Source organism: Taudactylus pleione, unplaced genomic scaffold (assembly GCF_031769625.1).
Source record: "Taudactylus pleione unplaced genomic scaffold, aTauple2 ptg000386l, whole genome shotgun sequence".
Classification (NCBI taxonomy): domain Eukaryota; kingdom Metazoa; phylum Chordata; class Amphibia; order Anura; family Myobatrachidae; genus Taudactylus; species Taudactylus pleione.
This window is the reverse complement of record NW_028284787.1, coordinates 8684592-8706482: the sequence shown is the minus strand read 5'-3', so window position 1 is coordinate 8706482 and position 21891 is coordinate 8684592. Positions and strand designations below refer to the sequence as shown.

Here is a 21891-nt window from a genome sequence, read left to right as displayed (position 1 = left end):
TAAAAATATAAGATTGCATTGAGATCCTTGAAATTTTGTGTTTACAATCTTAAAACATCAAGGTTTTTGGAGATTTTAAAACATTGTTTTTGGGAAATCTGCTTTTTAATGTTTGCATCTGTGACCATGAAAATGATAATATGCTCTGAGACAAATGTTTTTTTTTTTTTTTAATATCTTGATCCCAGCCTGAGAAAATGAAGGGTCTGACTCTGAGTCACACGCACTGCCGATTTCTTTATGCTGTGCATGAATCTATGTCACACTGCGCATGTGCCCATATAGCATGCGCACAGGGTCAGAGCTGCAATTGAGGCGCACGGGAGACACAGTCTCAGAAAAGGAAGCAGTCGGGAAGCAGGCGGACGCAATGCCGACCGCCAGCTTCCCGACTGCTTAATCCCGGCAAGGGTTAAATGACAGGCATCGAAATCTCGACGCGCGTCATTTTACCTACGTCGAAAGACCGACGCCCGGCATTCTGATCGAAGGGATGCCTGGCTACAGCCGCGGACAGCCGCAGGGGGGGAGGGTTAGGTTTAGGGCTCCCGGGGAGGACTTAGGGTTAGGCACCCCCCCGGGAGGTTAGAGTTAGGCTAGGAGAAGGGGAGGTTAGGGTTAGGCACTGTGGGGAAGGTTAGGGTTAGGCACTGTGGGGAAGGTTAGGGTTAGGCAGGAAGGTAAAGGAGGGTTAGAGGGTTAGATTAGTTATACTTACCTCTCTAGACGATCGGGATTTCCTCCTCTGTCGGCCTGCTGCTGTCGGCTGGCGGTAAATCATACTGATTCCCTCAGAAATGTGCTGACAATGTAGTGGGTGTTCCTGGGCAGTGACAGGGAGGTGGCTTAGAGCATACAGAGAGATGGCCCTTCTCATGGGCGTGTCATGGGTGTATTATGGGTGTTCCATGGGCATGTCATGATGTGTTGTGGGTGTGTCATGGGCATGTCATGGGTGTGTCATGGGCATGTTGTTTGTGTACCATGGGCGTGTCATTGAAAATGTGTACACAGACTCTCAACCACTTATACCAGGAGAATTATGCCAGGCGCTGGTGTATCACACAGGAAAACACTTGGATAGTATAAATATATTTTTAATTATATTAATAATAATTACACTTATACATATAGAAAAACTCCCAGGAATAATATCAAAATAAGTATTCAGACAGGCTGTCGATGGGCCTTAAAAGTAATAAATTGCCAGCTCAGCCGCTCATATAGGGGGCCGTACTCAGATGGGGAAACTGCATCTGCCATAGGGCTGGTGCCAGTGTCAGTGGTACGACCAATTGGTATTTCAGCAACTATGGGCGCTGACAGTGGGTGTCTCAGTCCTTGCACATTCGTAGGCACAAGAGTACACCAGGGAAGGACTTTGCAACATCATTGGCATAAAGTCACCGATTGGTGACCACCAAAAGACGCACACACGGATGTGGCTGGGTCCCACTCAGAATCATATGCTCACCAATGCCAATATTAGCCACATTTTTACATTGTCAAACACTTAGAAAGCAGAAGCTAAATGAGATGTATATTTGGGACACACTCTTATAGTAATAAATGTGTGCTGAGAATAAAAGTAATCAGTAAAGTAAGTTGCATTGGTCACTTGATGAGGAATGTCCCTATAGTAATGTATACATATATTACTCACCACATGTGTTTGGAGGAGATTCTGCTCTCACTCTTGTTGCCAGATCTCAGGCTGGGCTCCATTAGGCAGGTCAGAGAGAACAGCGGGGCGAGTCAGCTTTATATAGGAAAGGAGGCAGCTGTCAGATGCAGGGAGAAGGACACATGGGTATAACCCCATCCAATTAGGATAGAGCTGGGTGGAGCTTATCACATAGAAATGTGCTATTTGCCTTTGGGCATGCAAGTTGGCCAATCTTATGAACACTGGAGCTCATTCAGATCCACTCACTGGATGCGTTCTTTCGCTCCCAGTGTATGCAAATTCAGCTAAGTGACAGCACGGCAGGCGATCGCACGGCAAGGCATAAGCACGCCCTCTATGTCTTGGCATGCGATCACTTCGTGTATGCAGACGTCCCCACCAGCTTGTCTTAAGACGCCCCCTAATGCAATCCCATCTCCAGGAAGTGTATGCAAGCATCGGTACATTGGGTACCATCGAAAGCGAACGCAGCGCTTGAGGTAGTCTATACCCTACCTCAAGCACTGCGATCACTTGAGGGTAAAAAACAGCCAGATGATGTGTACAATGATGCTTCCTTTTAACTATGTACGCCTCTGAAACGGCGTTATTTCAGTCAGGCACGCCTGCGTTCACATCTACACTCCCCTGTTTCTAGTGGCCAGCCCCTGTTACCACCCACAACGGCTTCTCCTGTCACTCAACTCTGCTGGGCTGTCTATGTTCGGCAAGCGTACCCTTCCCGATCTTTCGCAGTGGTTTGCACACGCGCACTGCGATGCATATGCTTTCGCGCACAATGCAAACCATCGGCAGCTACAAGCGAACGCTTCTTAGCGACCGGGTCTGAATCGAGACCACAGTTAGATTAGTGATAGGTATCACCAAAGAGATATTAAATAAAACAAATATTGGAGACATTGTCAGAAAATGTGTTGCCAATATGTAACCATCCTAACAATGACACATTGATTTATTCTCTTTCTACCAGGTTCTATGGAGCGGAGATTGTATGTGGGGTACAATACCTCCATTCCAAGGGCATAGTCCATCGGTAAGTATATAGCTACAACATAACAATAGTATAATGACGTTATAGAAGTATGGATTGTATTTTGCAGAATATTTACGTGTTATACATTTATTCATTGCCGATATTTCCACCTACATCTTACACACTGCTTCCCTTACACAGTAATGCTCACTCTGTATTCTCAGAACACATATAGGATCTCTCTGCATAAGTCATTTATTCTGTTACTGGGATTTGTGGGTGAGGAGAGTTTTGAAAAATTTGTACTCACATTATTCGGAGGTTCTATCCAGAAGCTTCTCAGCTGCCTGATATGGGGATGTATTACTTGTGGCCCATACTTGCCTACTCTCCCTCATTGTCAGGGAGACTCCCTGAAATAGTAGTAATCTCCCTGTCTCCCTGAAGAGTCTAGAAATCTCCCTGATTGCACCTTACCCCCATTATGTAGCTGTTATATTAAAATAAAAACAGAGATATATACATTCAAATGTGATCATTAGTATAATTTCCCTGCATTGGTTATAAGACACAATGGCCCTCATTCAGAGCCGTACGCTCTGAGCAGAGCGCACGCTCTGAATGAGGGCCGGCCTCCATGAAAATGGAGCGTCCTCCTGGACGCTCGTATAGCTGTGGGTCACCACCCACAGGCTATGCGAGCGTGCATTTTGATGGCCGCGATGGTCGTGACCATCGCGACCATCGAAACTGCGAGCCGGAGCCTGCGGTTGAGGTTTTCAACCGCAAGCTCCGGAGTGATTTTGGCTCTATCAGAGCCAAAATCACTCCCACTGACATCACTAGTGATGTCAGTGGGCCGGCTTCTGATGGGAGGCACGCCCCTGGCACGCCTACCAAAGGGGGCATGCTGTCAATCAACATCGACAGCACGCCCCCTTTGATCAGACACAACGAGCGAAGGACTTTCCTTCGCTCATCGCGTCTGGCGCATGCGCACGACGGAGCTCCCTCCGTAGTGCGCATGCTCAGTCCAGAACATCGACCCACTTGCGAGCGGACAGCCGCTCGCGAGTGGGTCTGAATCTGGCCCCATGATCCCTATGGCTACATGCATTTTCTAAAAAGTATCAGTGTGTTTTCATCAACAAGTAGATCCTACTAACTGCTTTGGGTGCATTTACATTTGGGTGTAAGTCAGTTCTATGACACGCCTCTCAGATGTAGCAGTACACGCTCACTTTACTGCGCGCTCATACTGTAGGTGCTGCTCTCACAATCTTCCTGAAATGCCTTTTCAAAAGTAGGCAAGTATGTTGTGGCCCCCTCACATCAGGCATTGTCAGGGTAACTCCATAGCAGTCTACATGCTGAGTATAGGACATCCTTTCTGTCTACTTAAGGACGACAGGGATATCACACTCTTACTGCACATGTCCAACACTACTGGAGAGGACCTCTGAGGAGGAGTAATAAAACATTATTCAAGCCCCTTCATCTTTACATTAAATTAAAAGATTAAAACACTTGTACAGAAATACCTTGTTAGGATATTACCAATTTACCTTTCATGAGTTGTTCATATAACAAGAGAAGGAGAACCAGACAGCAGTTAATATTAAGGAGACGTTCATAATAACATCCATTATTTACTCTTCTAGCAGATTAGTTCTCTGCCAACAATTGCAGCAAAACTCAGCAGAGAAACCTCCCCCCTGGTCTGGGAGCAGCTATAGTACCAGTAACTGTGATTACTGCCTGGTAGCTGCTGTGCTTTCTCTATGCCATCAAACTTGGGCAATCCATTGCAAGACAGGAAACTGAATATTACCTAACATTAGCTAATAGTGTTATATTTCTTCTCCTATACCAAACTGCTACCAAACTTCAGTGAGGAAATAGCAATAGCTAATAGCTCTTAGCCAGTAAAATTAGAGGCTGACAGCAGCTCTAAGATCCAGTAAAAAGTTTGTGAGTTAGAACATAGAGCCTGATTCAAACTCGTTAGCAAGCGCTGAGCGCTCGCAACAGGGTCGATGTTTGCCCACTGGGCATGCGCACGACGGAGCCGGCTCCGTCATGCGCATGCGCGAGACCCGGCTAGCGACAGTTGCTCCGTCGCTCCGGGTTTCGCACCAAAGGGGGCAAGCTGTCGATGGTGCTTGACAGCTCGCCCCATTTGGTAGGCGGGCAGGGGGGGTGGCTGGCCAAACAGAGGTGTTCCCGAAGGAACGCCTACCGTTTGAGGGCGGCCCCACTGACATCACCAGTGATGTCAGTGGGAGAGCTTCCGGCTATATTAGAGCCAGAAGCTCTCTGGGTAATTCACTTTTACCCGGTAATTTGCTAAACAACCCGGGTTATTTCCCTGTGTGAAAGGGTCAACCCGGGACTTAATTCCCAAGTCTACGACCCTGCAAAAAACCAGGGTCGGAGACCTGGGAATTTAGTCTCGGGATGACCCTTTCACACAGGGAAAAATCCCGGGTTGTTTAGCAAATTACCGGGTAAAAGTGAATTACACAGGGTTTTCATTTTCAGTGTGTAAGTAGTATAAGATAGGCCGGCCCAAAGGCAAAAGATATACAAGAGTGACATACCGGCCACTGTTCTATTATCACAGCACATTTATGTAATTTATTTCACATACTGTGTATGCATCATTAATGGTAATGGTGTTTTATACAAATGGGACCTGGGCCCATAGATCTGTTAATGAAGAAAAGAGAAAATGTGACCAAGTGGAGGGGAAAATAAATTCTGTGAATTAGGCTTGTGGCATGGCAGAGGCATTATACTAAATTTACTTTCAGTGTCAAAACAGATTTTTTTTTCCACCTTTGCTTGCAGCAATAATTGGAATCCTTTGTGGAGAATATTAATCGCACACAGGTTTTTAACCCCTTTACTGCTGATCCAGTTTTGGCACTTTTGTAATGGTCACATTCCAACATCTAACATCAGTCATTGTTTATGGTGTACACACAAATCATACCTAGTTTTTTCTGAAGACTCTGACTTTCCTGGAAATAGCATTAGTTTGCTTCAGGGGCAGATCGGGCCGCCGGGAACTCGGGAGAGTTCCCGCTGGGCCGGCTCCTTCCTCCCTTATGTGGCTTGCTGCCAGGCTGTCTGACATTGCTGCGGGGCCGGCTGCCGTGTGATCGGAGCCCAGCTCCGATCAGCAGCGTTCCCCGTTCGGGCTCCAGCAGCAGCTGCTTCCAGAAATTTCCCGGGCTGGTTTTCTATCCCAATCCGCCCCTGGTTTGCTTATTTCTCATACCAAGGCAAAAGACAATAACGGCATAAAATGTTTTTTTTATTGTAATTGCAAAACAGTGTGAACCAAAATAAAATGTATGCATTATTTTGCAACCATTAATCCACCTTTCCAGACCAGCATCATAATGCATTCTACACAGGTATCCAAAACAGAAGCTGCACAGAAAGTGATACAGGTTGAGTCTCCCATATCCAAAATGCTTGGGACCAGGGGTATTTTGGATAATGGATTATTCCATATTTTGGAATATTTTGCATATCATAATGAGATATCTTGGGAATGGGACCCCAATATACACACAGAATGCATTTATGTGTTATATACACCTTATACACACAGCCTGCAGGTAATTTTATACAATATTTTCAATAATTTTGTGGCTCAAAAAAAGTGTGTGTGCATACATGAATTTCATTTATGTTTCATATACACCCTATACACAGAGCCTGAAGGTTATTTTATACAATATTAATAATAATTTGTGCCTTAGACAAACTTTGTGTACATTGAACCATCAAAAATCAAAGGTTTCATTATCTCAGTCATGCCAAAATTATTCCGTATTTCGGAATATTCCGTATTTCGGAATATTTGGATATGGGAGACTCAACCTGTAATGCATTTTCTCTATTACATGTATGAATGAAACACATAAAGGGCCTGATTCTGTGTCACAAGCAGCTCTGTATGCGGCCACATTCCAATGCACAGATTTTGGTAACAGGATGTTATTGCGAGTAAGCGCACGTCATCCTGTGTGCACATTGCGCCACCCATTGATTTTCCATACGCAGTCACAGCCGTCATCTCTGGTATTGGTACTTACGCTATCCCATGCAAGAGATCCATCTGCAGGACTCAGAACAGGATGGTACCTCTGGCTACATGCCCATGGCATTCTATCTCTCCCATTATTCTTCCGTACATCCCCCCGTTCCACATACAGAGAGAAACAGCAGAGGTCTGTCTGACTAAGAATTATAGGCAAATATGGTGGCGTACATATGCGGTTTGCTATAATTCACTAGATGCAGCCATATACAGAGCTGCGGGCAACACAATTCAGGCCCAAATGTGCAGGAATAATATGGCAGCTCAACAAGGCATAGCACTCTGATACATAGACAATCTATTGCATCAAATGAGGGGACCTTTGTATTAATTGATTCCAGCATGTGGGAGATCTGGGGATTAGAAGCACACCAGCCCTGACTTCTTGCATTTCTATAGCATAGGATGATATTGTCAGGTGATCCCAAGTAAAAAACTACTAAGAGGGCACATTTTTGAAAGAGGGGAAATTCCTCCTTTACATGAGGTTACCCTAAGAAAATTCCTCTTTTACATGAGGTTGCCAAGGGGGGCATGGCAGAGGAGAGGAGACTGCAGCTGGGCTGCTGACAGATAAGAGAGAGGGGGGCAGCATCGGACCCGGGACCCTCCAACAAGCCCAGGTAATTAATACCTGCCCCCCCTCTCAGCGCCACTGGATGGGGGAAATTAATTATGTTTAAGTACCCTTCCCTATCTGCCAGGTCTACTAGTATTTCTGCAGTGCAAGTTGATATTGCCTGGTGATCACTAGATAATAACCACAAAGAGGCCACATTATTTGAAAGAGGGGACTCCCTATCCCTGGACTTTATAATAATCTCTGGAGCTCAGATGTGTTCTCTGGTGATCACCGATATTCACCACAGAATAACTTCTCAGGGATCAAATCATTTGAAAGGGGAGATTCTCTTCTTTCATATGAGGGTCTCCCTTAATCTGTGGATGCCAGGATAGAGCAGATAGAGCACTCAGAATGCTCTTTCCCCTATTTTCTAGCTTTTAAAAAGTTCTTCAATGTTTAATCTGGAAGGGTAATGATGATTAATGACATCACGGGGCCGAAAAGATGACATCATCAAGCCCCACTCCGTTCCAGGTCCAAGCAACATCAACTATAAGAGGGGACTGTTAGGTAACTTCCCCATCCCAATTTGAACCTTACATTGCTTAGGATGGGTCCTACTCGTCCTTAGCTGCAAAATGGTTAAAAGAATTCTGCTGAACCCATATAAATGTACATAAAATAGTGGGATCATATGGACACTAATTTCATAATGACAATATAAGGTGCTGGCACTCTAGTCAATGCTCCTAAACCTACATTCAAAACTACTAATATTTAGAATGTACACATCATTTAATGTATCAAAATAATATTTGCATAGTGCATACAAAGATTTTTTTTTCTTCACAGAGACCTCAAGCCTGAAAACATTCTAGTTGCTGAAACGGGTCATCTGAAGATTGCAGACTTCGGTCTTGCAATTGAAAACATGCTGGGAGACAGAACAGCCAATGGATACGCAGGAACACCTGGCTACATCGCTCCTGAGGTGAGGTGCACAGGATTTCCTACTGTTACTCATGTAACTACTCACATTTCATAGAGGAGCCTGGTATAAGGCAATATGGCTATAAAATGCACACTTTAAGAACACCTGTACATTACCTGCACAGTTTGTGACTACGGGGAATCGGTATGATATCCCGGCTGCCGCACGGCCGGGAATTCGAATCCCGGCAGCGGCAGGCTGACAAAACAGCAGAGCCCGGCAGTGGAAGCCCGACAGCGCTGGAAATCCCGATCGTGGTAAGGTAAGTATGAACTAATCTAACCTAAACCCCTAACCCTCCTTAGGGGTGCCTAACCCTAACCTCCCCCCCTGTGCCTAACCCTAACCCCCCCCTTCCCCGCTGCCTAATCCTCCCGGGGGGGTGCCTAACCCTAAGTCCCCCCCCTGGGTGCCCTAACCCTCCCCACCCACGGCTGTCCGCTCGCGGTACCCGACATCCGCTCAATCGGGATGCCAGGCGTCTGTCTCCCGGCGTCGGGGAAATGAGCGGCGTCTAGATATAGACGCCGGTCATTTATCCCACGGCGGGATAAAGCAGTCGGGGAGCCGGCTGCCGGGACTCCAGCAGCCGGCTTCCCGATTGTATACCGACTACGGTAATGTACCGTGATGCTTGTGCAGTGGCAAATAATCGCTCCACTTATGGAAACATTGGCATTGTGTACATCTCTGTATCAGGCCCATTAGCCATTGTCAGAGATCTCTTAGTGAGACGTCAGGCTCTCACATGTGATTACGTTGTTACAGTTGTATCTGCAAGATCACTGGTGACCCAACACTGCAGAGAGCTAATCCCCACACCCCCTGGTGGTCCCTCTGCTTTAGCTGTACCAAGTCCTGGCTATAGCACTGGTGCTAGTTACACATTATGAGGGGATGACAAGGAGTTTTTTATAATGATGGCCATCATCGTCACGTGATTTATAACGTTGTCTTGAGATGTTACTACGTAAATAGTAAGAAAAGGTGAGTAAGGGTAGGAGACAAGACAGTAACTATTATTATATTTCTGATATCCCAGGTCAGGGAAATATCCATCATTTATAAATAATGAAATAAGGAGCTGAGTAATAGTAATGCCTGTATAGTATACATGCAACCTTCCCCATATAACCGAGCACAGGCCAATATGATTACAAACTTGCACAGTCACTCATCAGTGTTCTGAATTGGAGCATTACATTGTATTGTTATTCTACCTTCATGTATTCTATCACCACATAAACACTTATTATATAGAGTGATGGACTGGGGCAGTGAGATAAAAGAATGTAAATTAGAGAGGGATTGGTGACAGCCATAATAACTATTAGCTCTCTTCTGGTAGATGCGGTCTGGCAAGAACTACAACGCTGGTGCTGACTGGTATTCGTTTGGTGTCATCCTAACCCAAATGATCACCAGCAGACTTACCTTCCAACGTAAGCTATTTAAAGCACCAGGCGCAGCAGCCAGAGACATCATTGTAAAGGTAACCTAGATATTACATTTAGAAGTATTTCTGTAACTTATACAATTCTAATGGCTATAGATAATGTTATACAACATTATATACAGCATAATTGTCTGATGTATGAAATGCATCCTCCTCTGCATCAGGCCCAATGTGAGACATGCTACAGACCCCAGATAGAATCTCAGTGTTATCATACTGTGGCCATGGACAGATCACTTTATATTCCTCTGTGCCAGGCAGCAGAAATGTGTATAAAATGATTGTGCTGAGCACTTCTGCTGTATTAAAGTCACTAAATTAAATACAAATCACTTTTTCAGCTGCGCGATAAAGATCCGACCAGACGTCTCGGAGTGCATGGAAAGATCCGCCAGCATCCATTTTTCCAGCATGTTGACTGGGTCTCAATTGAAGCTCTTAAAATTGCCCCCCCGTACATACCCGCTCCAGTAAGTATAACACAGAACTTGTATGAGCTCCTGGACAGCCTGTAACTAAATGCAGATCAGCAGATGATGTATAAGTGTCAGTCACATAGATCTAAGGAGATGTGCACCTGTCACTTCTACCAGCTCTCTCTAATACACTCACACATGTACATTGCAATCAGAAGACAATTAACCTATCAATGTGTTTTTGGAGTCTGGAAGGAAACCCACACCAACATGGGGAAAACATACAAACTCCATGCATATAGGGCCTTGGCTGAAAATTTAGCTCATGACCCCAGTGCCAGGAGGCTACAATGTGACTAATATGCCACCTGGCTACTTTTACATAATTATAAATGGAAATTTTTAAATAAGATATTCTTGTGATCAGGTCTATACAGTAATTACTGACAAGACACATTTATAAGAGTTTTCTTTCTACAAGTGGACATACAGTATATAAGAAAGGACTTTTATTACTTTGACAATACTTTCCTATAGCTGAATTCACATCTGTGACCAATTTCAGGTGTGATTACCCCAGGCTTGCCTACCCTCCCGATTTGGTCGGGAGCCTCCCGAATATCGGGTGCCGCTCCCGACCCCCCGGAAAGGCAGGCAAGCCTCCCGGCTGCCGCCTGACCCCCCCGACTACAAGTAGAAACCCCCGCAGTGGGGGTCCCGATGACGCGATTAGCGCTAAATCGAGTTATCATGGCTCCGCCCCCTGCTTCAGAATGCCTTTATTTTCGGCATTGTGAAGAGGGGGCGGGGCCACGATGACGCAATCGTGTAGACACGCCCCTGGCCCCGCGCCCATTAGGCATCAGTTCCCGGCCACGCCCCCCGCTGTGTGCAGGCATTCAGCTCCCTCCCGGAAGGAGGGAGCTGAATGTCGGCAACTATGGATTACCCTGACCCTCATAATAAGTTTATAAGGACACACAGGGCTCTATTTAAAAAGGAAAGTGAAAAGCGGCATAACAGCATCACCTCTTTTCTCTTGTCTTTTATCTCCATATTTATATTTTTGGGTGCCGGGACAGACCTAGTGAGGAGATAACAGAGTCCACTGCCATCTTTCACCCTTCTGCCCCAAAGTAGCCTGGGGTGCAATGCAGTATGGGAGAAAGCAGGAAGAGATTGGTCTCTTCCTGCTTATCTCCCCTGAGGGTGCACATAATGCCATCCTTATATGGTGTTTTATTGTAGTGAGAAGCTTTGCTTCTATCATTTCTTAAACAGAGTTTTGTGTGCAGTCCCTATTAAAACCTATGGGGTCTGCAGCATTGTTATTAGAAAAATAATGCTGGACAAAAGCCTTTATTTCATTTACTAAATAAACCCCACAGTGCCTTGTGCCTGAGTGGTGTCACTCTTTCCTAATGAATTGGCAGACTTCATTCTCATAAATGCTGGTCCAGGTCACAAAGAGATTTCCTGCTCTGGATCATTGGCAAAACATAACACAGACGCTGCACTGAGTAAAATCAGCTATGAGCAACCAGTGCACCAACATTTCCATCAAGGCAAGATGTCGGCATCTGTGGAAGACCACAAGTTAGCACAAGCAAAGATGCTGGGCAGAATAAGGGAGCTCATTATGAAGCAGGGAGCAGGTATACCGGCACTCCTATATTTCCAGACCAGTAAGGTCTGAGATTTACATTCTCAGAGTGATATTTTGGAAAGGAGATAAGGGTGGACATGGTGCATTTCCTTTTGTGCAAAGGGAACATTTCCACTATTAATGGGGCTCTTCTAAGCCTTCATATTGCACTTTGGGGGAGAAAGGCGGGGCTTAGCGCCGGGGGGGGTAGCAGCGGCGGCCGGTTGGTGCATGAGCGGGGCACTGGTCACTTTATTTTTTTTACGAAAAAACAGTGACTGGTGTGCGGACGGGATTCGCAGGGACAGAGCTTTCACACAAACTCTATCCCTGCAAGGGATTTGAAGTTAATCCCTGTGATATTGCCTGAATTCGCAATGCGAATTCACGGTCTGATTCAGAGCCGGACGCTCTTTAAGAGCGTTCGCTCTGAATCAGGGCGTTTTTTTTTTTGACCATCGGGGTTTGCGACGAGGCCCTTGTGGTAGGGTCTCGTCCGTCGCAAGCCCCAGAGAGCTTCCTGCTCTAACAGAGCAGGAAGCTCTCCACTGGCATCACTGGTGATGTCAGTGGTGCCTCCCACAAACGACAGGCGTTCCTTCGGGAACGCCTCCGTTTGTGTAGCCACCCCCCCGCCCCACCTACAAAACGGGGCGAGCTGTCGATCAACAGCGACAGCTGCCCCTTTTGTAGTGAGTCCCAGAGTGAGAGAATTTCTCTCTCGCTCCGGGGCTTGCACATGCACACGCCGCGTGAGCGCAGTACCCCACCATCGACCCACTTGCAAGTGCTATGCATCAGTCAGTAATATCATACTACAATCTGCATTACCAATGCGGATTATAGTAAATAGAGCCCTTTATGTTTATGTTAATGAATGGGGGAAATAAAGTGGTCATCACTGATCATCAGTTACTCCCATACGTTACCAGATTTTCAATCTAACCAATCAACTAGTTGGACGGTTGAACAGAAAATCTTTATGTGTGTATGCAGCTTTACACATTGAAATGAAAGATGCAATAATCATTAATTTCTTCTTTCTGTAGCCAACCATTCCTCACTCTGGATGCAGAAAGAACCACCTGGAAAGTCTGGAAGCAGCAGAGGCCAGCAAACAGCCAATAACATCCAAGGACCAGGCAGTATTTCATGGGTTCTCATTTGCCAACTCCACCTGGAGAACCCTGCCAAAGCCACCCTGCCTATAAGTACACAGTGCTCAGGCAGCAGCACTGCTGGTTACACCAATGGAGGTCTCTGCATGTATGTACATAATATATTTATGTGTTATTATTTGTAAACAAGGATAAAGAAAAAAAAAGGGAGCTAGAGCTAGTAACAATAATGTACAGTAAGGAGCAGTAATAATCAATATTCATGATGAAAGGTGTACAATAGTAAAGACTAAATGGAGAAACAATAGCAGTCTTGAGATTATTAACTAAACTGATATACAGCTTGAGTTACGCATAAGAGATATAATAAAATGGGGGAAATGGAGGGCAGGGTGGAGGGGAAAAGGCCTATCAGGGGATGTTAGCAGAGGATGGACACCGCAGAAGAAGCAAGAGAACCATGCAAAATCAGTTCTTTCACGGGGCCTTATGGTGCATGATCCAGGGGCAACAAATGCTGGAGAATGTATTACAGCGCTCATGAAAGACGCTAGTAATGTACTCTAGCTGGTATGTACCCAAAATGGAACTGATCAGTGCAGTGGATGATTGGGTTATTGTATGTCATGTAGAGCGTAACAGCCAGGGCTGCATGTAAATGGTTGTAGAGTGTATCACCAGAGATGGAATAGGGACAGGATAAGTAATAAGGTGTGTTCTGTCCACAGATCATCTGGTAACATCAGTGAGAGCCAGCTAGTGGAACACCGTCATGCACATGAAGAGAAGGAGCAAGGATTCCACCGAGGTCGTCAGATGAACTCGATACTTGGTGAGAATTGTTTGGTCAGGGACATGAATGGTGCTGCTCTCGCAGAAATGCCCTTTCTTTTTCTTTTACAGAAATCCAAGGCCGGTATACAAGGCAGGGATCCTCTTCTCCCGCATCAGTGCTGCGCCCGTCAGTGAGGCCTGAGTTACATTCTCCGAATACGGCTGGATCACATCATGGTGAGTCAGGAATTTGAGGTGTCTCTCTCTTACTATCTAGCTCTACACACCCTTACTTATTGGCATAGTGGGCAGGATCATCTATAGTATATTAGGACCAGGGAGTGCCCAACACCGCCCGTACCAGCCCTAGTCCTGTTTTTATTCAATCACTAGCCATTCTCTGCTCACCACACTTTTCTATCATATGTCACCCTTTGCTTACCAGCTTCTATCTCACATTTCATGTCCTCTCTACCAGCTTTTTGTTCATATTCCATCTGGTCACCAACTTTTCCCTCACATGCCCCCATGCTCACCAGATTTCTGTCACATGCCACACACTCCCTACCAGCTGTACTCTCACATGCTCCCACAGCCACCATGTCTTATCGCCCATGACACCCTCTGCCCACCAATGTTTATCCCATATGCCAACCCTTGCCTACCAAATTTTCTCACCCCTGTCATACCTTGCCCAACAGAAGTTCTCACACAAGTCACACAATGTACATTACACAGACCACACATTGGCCCTCATTCAGAGGCTGTCGCAAGAAGCAATCGCTCTCTCTGAATGAGGGTGGCTGCTTCATTTTTGAACAGCTTAACGACCGACCAGGAAGCTCCCCACTGACATCACTGATGATGTCAGTGTGGCCACCCACAAAATGGTAGGCATTCCTTAAGGAACGCTTCCGTTTTGGAAACAACCCCCCCCGGCCCGCCTACAAAGAGGAGCGAGCTGTCGATCAACATCTACAGCCGCCCCTTTTGTAGCGAGCTCCAGATCAAGAGAGTTTCTCTCTCGCTCCGGGGCTTGCGCAGTGCGGCCGCTGCGTGTGTGTAGGACTACCCATCGACCCGGTTGCGCGCACATCGGTGCTTGCGACTGGGTCTGAATGAGACCCATTGTCCTGACACTTTGCCAGCCTGACATGTACAGTACTGATACAATTACATTATACATACCACACTTTATGCTGACAAGATTCCAGCCTCATATATGTATAGTACATACTGTACAGTTAGCATATTATATGGATCACACTCTGCCCTGATTCTATACCAGCCTCATTTATGTACAGTACCTAATACCCAGCACATTACAGGGACCACACTCTGCCCTGATTCCATGCCAGACTTATATACCAATACCAAGGCTATAACAGGTATCATACTCTGTCAGCTTCATAGATGTTCAGTCTAATATCCAGCCTGTTACAGGGACCACATTGCAAGCCTCATATGCACATTGCCAGCCTAATATACAGATCTTCTCACACATGCCACCCTTGCCCAACCAGCTTTTTCTCATAAATGACACTCCTGCACAAGAGCTTTTCCCACACAGGACCCTCTATTCTGCTGGGCACTATTTCTTTACTGTTATTTTGCTTCTAAAATGGTGACTGGCCACACAAATACTCTGCGGTTGGAGGCTTTATCATAAAAAACAAGGTAACTAAAGCAAAACAAATGACTTGATAAACATGTACATTTCTATCACATACCACAATCAGCCCACCAGCTTTTCTATCATATACACGTCCTACCCAATAACTTTGCTCCCAAATGTCTCCTGAATGGCAAGTTTTCTATAACATGCCAACCCTACCCACCAACTTCTCTAACATTCCAAACCCTACTCACCAGCTCCTACCTCACATGCCCCACAGTCTGTTCTATCATATGCCACCTATCAGCTTTTATCTCACACCCCCATTCTCTCTCATTCCGCCCCATTCCACCAGATTTTCTCTCACATATCACTTACTACCAACCAACTTTTTCTCTTATATGCAAATTGGAGGTCCTGACATGTGTCCAGAAAAGTAAGATCTCTGGGGTTAGAGTGACCCCACTGTCATCTGGTCATTGCTACTTCATTGTTGTTTTGTTCTAAAATGGTGTCTGTGGGCATTATAATAAATAACAAGCTAAATAAAGCAAAACCACTGACTTCATACACATTTCCATGTATTCTCACATGCTACCCCCTGCATTTTGCATGCAGATACACCAGCAGTTGCACACACAATATAGGCGTGCTGCATATGGTCAGTCGAAATACTGCCGCCGCAATCCGGACGCACGGGCATGATGCCGCTATCCCAATGGCCATCAGGATACCGGTGTCGGCATCCCGATCGCCGGAATCCTGAATGTCCAGACGGCGGATAAGTATGAAGGTATGCGGGGAAGGGGTGGTTACTATTAGGCACCCCCCGGGGAACTAATGCTGCCCAATCACTACATAACATAGAAACAATAGCACGATTACGACATTGTGTTCATGCTGTCGTTTCTATGTCTGTGATGTGCCTACACTGAACGAGCAGTCGTTCAGTGCAAGCTCATCAATCATCTGGTAACATGCTGAACCTGACATTATCGTCAGGTTGACCAGCATGTTTGCCCAATGATAGATGTCCAGTACAACCAGCATGCACACGCATCGCTGGTCGTATTAGATATTAAACTGCATGGTTTGCGGGCAATTACCAAGCGATTGAGCGATAGCGACGGTCGTTATTGCTCAATCGCTTGATTGAATCGCCTAGTGGATGGGCAGCATAAGAGTTAGGCACCCCCCCCGGTAGTGTTAGCGTGCGGGAGGGGGGGTTAGGGTTAGGCACCCCCCCAGGAGACTAAGGTTTAGGGTGCCAGGAGGGGGGGATAGGGTTAGACACCACTGGTTGGGGACTTAGGGTTAGGCGAGGTTAGGGTTAGGCACCACTAAGGGTGGGTTAGGGTTGGGGGGGGTAGGGGAGGGTTAGATTACTTACCTAGTAGCGTCGGGATCTCCTGATGTTTGGCTTCCAGAGATGGTATTTGAACCGGTGGCTAAAGAGCTGTTGATATTTCAATACCATTCCCAAAAAACACAGCCTTATATACTTAGCTACACATAGAGTACCGCGCAGAACTAATACATGTTCTTATCTACAGAAGGGTTCAGTGTTTGTACAGAGTAATGTCCCTTTGTTTTATTTATTTCCCATCCTCCAGCATTACTCCAAATGGTTTGGTATACCGCATACTTGCCGACTAATTTTTTCACCTCCCCGGGAGAAATCCTGGGAGGAGAAGCAGCTGGATGGCAATGGGAGGGGGTGGGACATGATGGTCCAAGTAATTAAGCCCCGCCCCCTCATGGTAAGTTGCCATGATTCACACAGCTTTAAATAGGGGTGGAGCCAAATGACGCGATTCTTGCAGAATCGCGTCACAAAACCCTGTCCCCTACACGGGGACCCGCAATCGCCGCAGAAATTTTCCCTATTCTGCCCACTTCACTAGGAAGTGGGTAAGAATGCGGGAGAAATATGCCTACTCTACCGGGGGTGCGGGGCTTACCTCAAAAATCGTGAGCCTCCCGCGACTCCTGGGAGAGTAGGCGTCTATGGTATACCGGCAGAGCCGTAGCTAGACATTTTGGTGCCCTGTGCCAGAATTTACATCGGTGCCCCCCCCATGTTGTAAACAGGGCAGACTTGCCTACCCTCCCGATTTGTTCGGAAGCCTCAAGATTATCGGGTGCTGCTCCCAACCCCCGGAAAGGCAGGCAAGCCCCCCGACTACAACTAGAAACCCCCCTGCAGCAAGGGGCCCAATGACGCCATTCGCGGTAAATCGCGTCATCGTGGCTCCGCCCCCTGCTTTACAATGCCTTTATTTTCGGCATTCTGAAGAGGGGGCAGGGCCATGATGGCGCGATCACACGGATATGCCCCTGGCCCCACCCCCATGCAGAGTCAACGCCCAGCCACGCCCCCCGCTGTGTGCAGGCATACAGCTCCCTCCCGCATCCGAAAAAAGGGTGTGGTCACACTATACTACCCCCCAATTCACATTACGAGACATAGTAGTTCCCCTTATGCACATTACACTACATAATAGTGTCCCTTATACACGTTAGTAATAACCCTTACAAATTATGACCGCACAATAGTAATGCCAATTACACATTTTGCCCACAGTAGTAGTGCTCCTTACACAATATGCCCTCAGTAGTAATGCCCCTTACACATTATGCCCACAGTAGTAATGCCCCTTACACATTATGCCCACAGTAGTAATACCCCTTACACATTATGCCAACACAGTAAATTTCCCCCGCCTTACACATTAGGCCAAACAGTAAAAATCCCCCCTCCCCCTCACACAGTATGTCATTAAAATCCCCCATCCCCGCACATAAAGCAGCACTTAGCTTTATAACGAGTCGGGGGTGGAGGCATTAGGGAGCTGCAGTCTCTGTATCTGCCGCAGTAGGGGGAATGGCAGCAGGCCAGCGGCTCCTCATCGCAGGCCACCTTGGGACTGACTGGGAGACGTCATGACGTCTCTCTCAGTCCACAAGTGATACTACCAGAAACAGAGAGGGGGCGCTGCAACGCTGCCCGGTCCACTGTAAAGTATATAAGTAGCGGTGTGCCCGGCAGTTAAAGACCCAAGCACACAGCTACTATTAATGGTTGTAGCGGGCAGTAGTAGCCATGATCGTTGGTGGAGGCGGCCGGTTCCGCCCACAGAGCAAGTGCGCTCTGTGCGGATGCACCAACCGCACCTCCCTAGCTACGGCCATGTATACCGGCACCCAATCCCCTGCTTTCATTAAGAGTCATTTACCAAAACTCCATTTATATTTTCTAGTTACAGATTATTATTATTATTGTATATTTTTACAATGCCTGGTAATATATAGCTAGCAATGCAGGAACCTGTGCTGGTTATAAACACCTAAGGGCAGATGGGAGGGGTGCTGGTACCTACCAGAAGGAAGTGGCTATCTTCTTTATATACACAAATACTGGACTACACACCCTAATTTGCACACCAGTGGAGGATTCTAACTAGGGGCAGTGGGACTGCAGCCCCCCCAGTAAAAATCTGCCACTGTGAGTCCCCACCAGTGATCTCTGCTCTGACTCCGGCACCGCCCACTCACTGGTGTGATAATCAATAGCAGGGCAGGCACAGCAGGGAGCAGGAGACAGTCTCCCTGTGTAGACCTGCCCTGCATGTTGGCACTGGCAGTGTAGTATAACAGCCCAGATGCTTTTATACTACAGCTGCGCATGCACGTTTTTTTTCCCCCGAGCCCGGCTTTTGCACATGTGCAATACAAGATTAGGAGCCCGGGCAGCCCCCTCGGCTGGGAAAAGGTAAGAACCGCCACTGGTGCACACTCTTAGGGGTATATTTACTAAAGTGAGAGTTTTTAGAATTGAGGATAGCAACCAATCAGATTCCAGGTATTATCTTCTAGAAGGTGCTAGTTAAATGTTAAGTAGAATCTGATTGGTTGCTGTGGGCAACATGTCCACTTTTAGAAACTCTCACTTTATTAACTATAATCCTTATTCTTTGGAAGGATTATGATAATGATTAGATGCCTTTTCCTCTAATTACACTTCAGGCTCTATGAGGACCCCTTGTGGGCTGGGTGTTGGACAGTCATGAAATAATATAAATATGACAATGTGCTATAACAACAGAAATTACCAGTTCATCAGTCTAGTGGATAGATGTATGATAGAAAATGACTACATGGTTGCTATGGACTACATCGTATGATTTATCTTAGTAATCAGCCCCCATGCCTTAATAATTAATAAGACTTAAGTATAAAATAAAAGCTCATTTACTAACTGCAACATATGATGACATTCACTGTGTGTTCTGTGGCCGGCATAGGGTGGCAAGGGCTGAACAGCTTACCCAGCATTTGCGGGTGGAGCGGGGGGCATGGCCATGTTTCCTTTTGGCCCCACCCCTCTATACAATGCCTCCTATTATTGCACCATCACCCTATTCATTAGTCTCCCATATTACGCTTTCTCCTAAAACAAGCATCACCAGTCATATATTAGGGTCTCGTTCCCGCAAGCCCCAGTGAGCTTCCGGCTCTAAATAGAACCGGAAGCTCACCACTGACATAACTGGTGATGTCAGTGGTGCCTTCCACAAACGGCAGGCGTTCCTTCGGGAACTCCTCCGTTTGTGTAGACATCCCCCCTGCCCGCCTCCAAAACGGGGTGAGCTGTCAATCACAGTCGACAGCCGCCCCTTTTTGGTGCGAGACCCGTAGTTACGGAGCACCCGTCGCTGGCTGGGTCTCGCGCATGCACACGCCAAAAGCGGCATATGCACAGGGGGAAAACATCGACCCATATTTTCCACACTTATATGGTCCAGTCATTCGTTTTTGTGACTCATTCCGGGTGGGATACAGATGCATGACTGAGAAACTACCCCTATGGACTGATAGTGGTTTAACCTAAGGAACTTTTCTGTTTTGTTATCATGTTGGAATTTTTATATTGTTTTTAAAGACTTTTTGGAATAAATTTACATAAAAGGATACCCATGTGTATAGTAAACTTTCTTCATACTGAAGTCTAAAGAAACCTTTCTAGGAACGTCTATATCTGAATTAAGGTGAGCGTGGTTCCAATTGTGGTATTTCTCCTATGGAAAGAAGTTTATCTGATTATCATCTTTAATACATAAAGATACCTTTCAGGGAACGCATTTATTGGTTACTAGGTGAGTGGAGATCATCACCTCCACCTATACATTTAAATTATGGATCATCTATGACTAATTAGTCTCCTTTTCTTTATGGGTCTGGTGTAATTTAAGAGCCACATCTAGACGTGATCCCTTCAAAAGGACAGCGCCAGTGGAATCGATCATTTTTCTTTTTCTGTGTATCTGAAGGTGTGGTGCTCCAGAGCGTGAACTAGGCTGCAGTCCAGGAGCGCAGGAGATTTGAACAAAAATTGTTCTGTTATTTGGTATTTCAACTCCTTATTACAGACACCTTCCAAGATCCTTTAACAGAGAAGAGCCTCTGCGACCACACACTAACCAGCGAATGCCCCTATAAATGCCTAATCTCCTTCCCTTCAGTCTCAGTTACATATCATATCCTGCAAGTGTAGCCCCCAATATTTAGCTACAAACACTGATTATCCCAACTTCTCCCACTAACATGTTGCACCACCCCTAGGTGTGCAGATCCAGGTGATTACTGTATAAGTGTGCACATTAGTGCAAGAAGAGATGTCACAAGGCAGCATATGCTCTGCAGGGGCGTAATATTACACTCTGTTATATAACCCGGCTATATTACTGCATGGTGTCAGCTGTTGGTGAGTAACAGGGAATAAACAAAGGGTACAAATGTAAATAAAGATGTATATAATGTTATACAGTATCTAGTTGTACATGTTACCAGAGTGCACATGTGTAATAGGTATACTGATCTGATATTCATTTGTAATTATACAGCACATCGAAGACAACATAGTTATCAAGTCTGTAGAAGATCGAAGATTGTAACCAATAGAATACTAAGAATTTTTATATTTTCTGAATTATATTTGTTATATTTTATGAAAAATGTTTTTTTCTATATAGATTGTTATTTATATGTTTTACCTTATTTACTTTTAAATTTATTTATTTACATTTATATTTTAATTTTTATAGCACTTTAGTATATATTTAATAGATAAGAGATAATAACATCAGTGGTGTGTGCTGGCCGGCTGGAAGGGGTGGTTTGGAGGCCGGATATAAATAAAATAAATTGATATAAAAGTGAATGGATTGTAATACTAGGATGGTTCAATAAGTACGGTAACATAACCTCTCACATGTGTAATATTCTCTATTTCATTCTAATTTCCCACCAGGCTAGAGCAGGTAGACCACTGCTTCACCTCACGGCCGTTACACTGTGCTTAATATAAGTCATTATATACTGTATTTATAAACTCTTTAAGCTGCTCCTTGTATATCTCACCCTTTCCTGAGATTCAACAGTCGCAAAATATCTTGTGGCCCTAGGATAACCGTGTAAGTTTCTACTATCTTGAGTTAAGTCCAGGCGGCCACCTAAGTACCGGTGAACGTGTCCAGT

The 21891-nt window shown here is 45.7% G+C and overlaps 1 protein-coding gene across 1 annotated transcript; it reads left to right on the top strand.

The window, feature by feature from the left end:
• The first annotated feature begins 2661 nt into the window (after nt 1-2661).
• Nucleotides 2662-21339, top strand: LOC148507723 (protein kinase C theta type-like). Its single transcript, XM_088445646.1, has 7 exons — nt 2662-2720; nt 8192-8330; nt 9679-9822; nt 10128-10256; nt 12897-13113; nt 13694-13976; nt 21258-21339. The coding sequence occupies exons 2-5, from the start codon at nt 8271-8273 to the stop codon at nt 13056-13058; spliced, it is 495 nt and encodes a 164-aa protein (XP_088301772.1). The 5' UTR covers nt 2662-2720; nt 8192-8270; the 3' UTR covers nt 13059-13113; nt 13694-13976; nt 21258-21339.
• Nucleotides 21340-21891: the final 552 nt, after the last annotated feature.

Coding starts and splice junctions, on each gene's coding strand:
- LOC148507723 (XM_088445646.1), top strand. CDS start 8,271: ATGCTGGGAGACAGAACAGCCAATGGATACGCAGGAACACCTGGCTAC. Junction 9,823..10,127: donor CCAGAGACATCATTGTAAAG/GTAACCTAGATA, acceptor TCACTTTTTCAG/CTGCGCGATAAAGATCCGAC. Junction 10,257..12,896: donor CCCCGTACATACCCGCTCCA/GTAAGTATAACA, acceptor TTCTTTCTGTAG/CCAACCATTCCTCACTCTGG.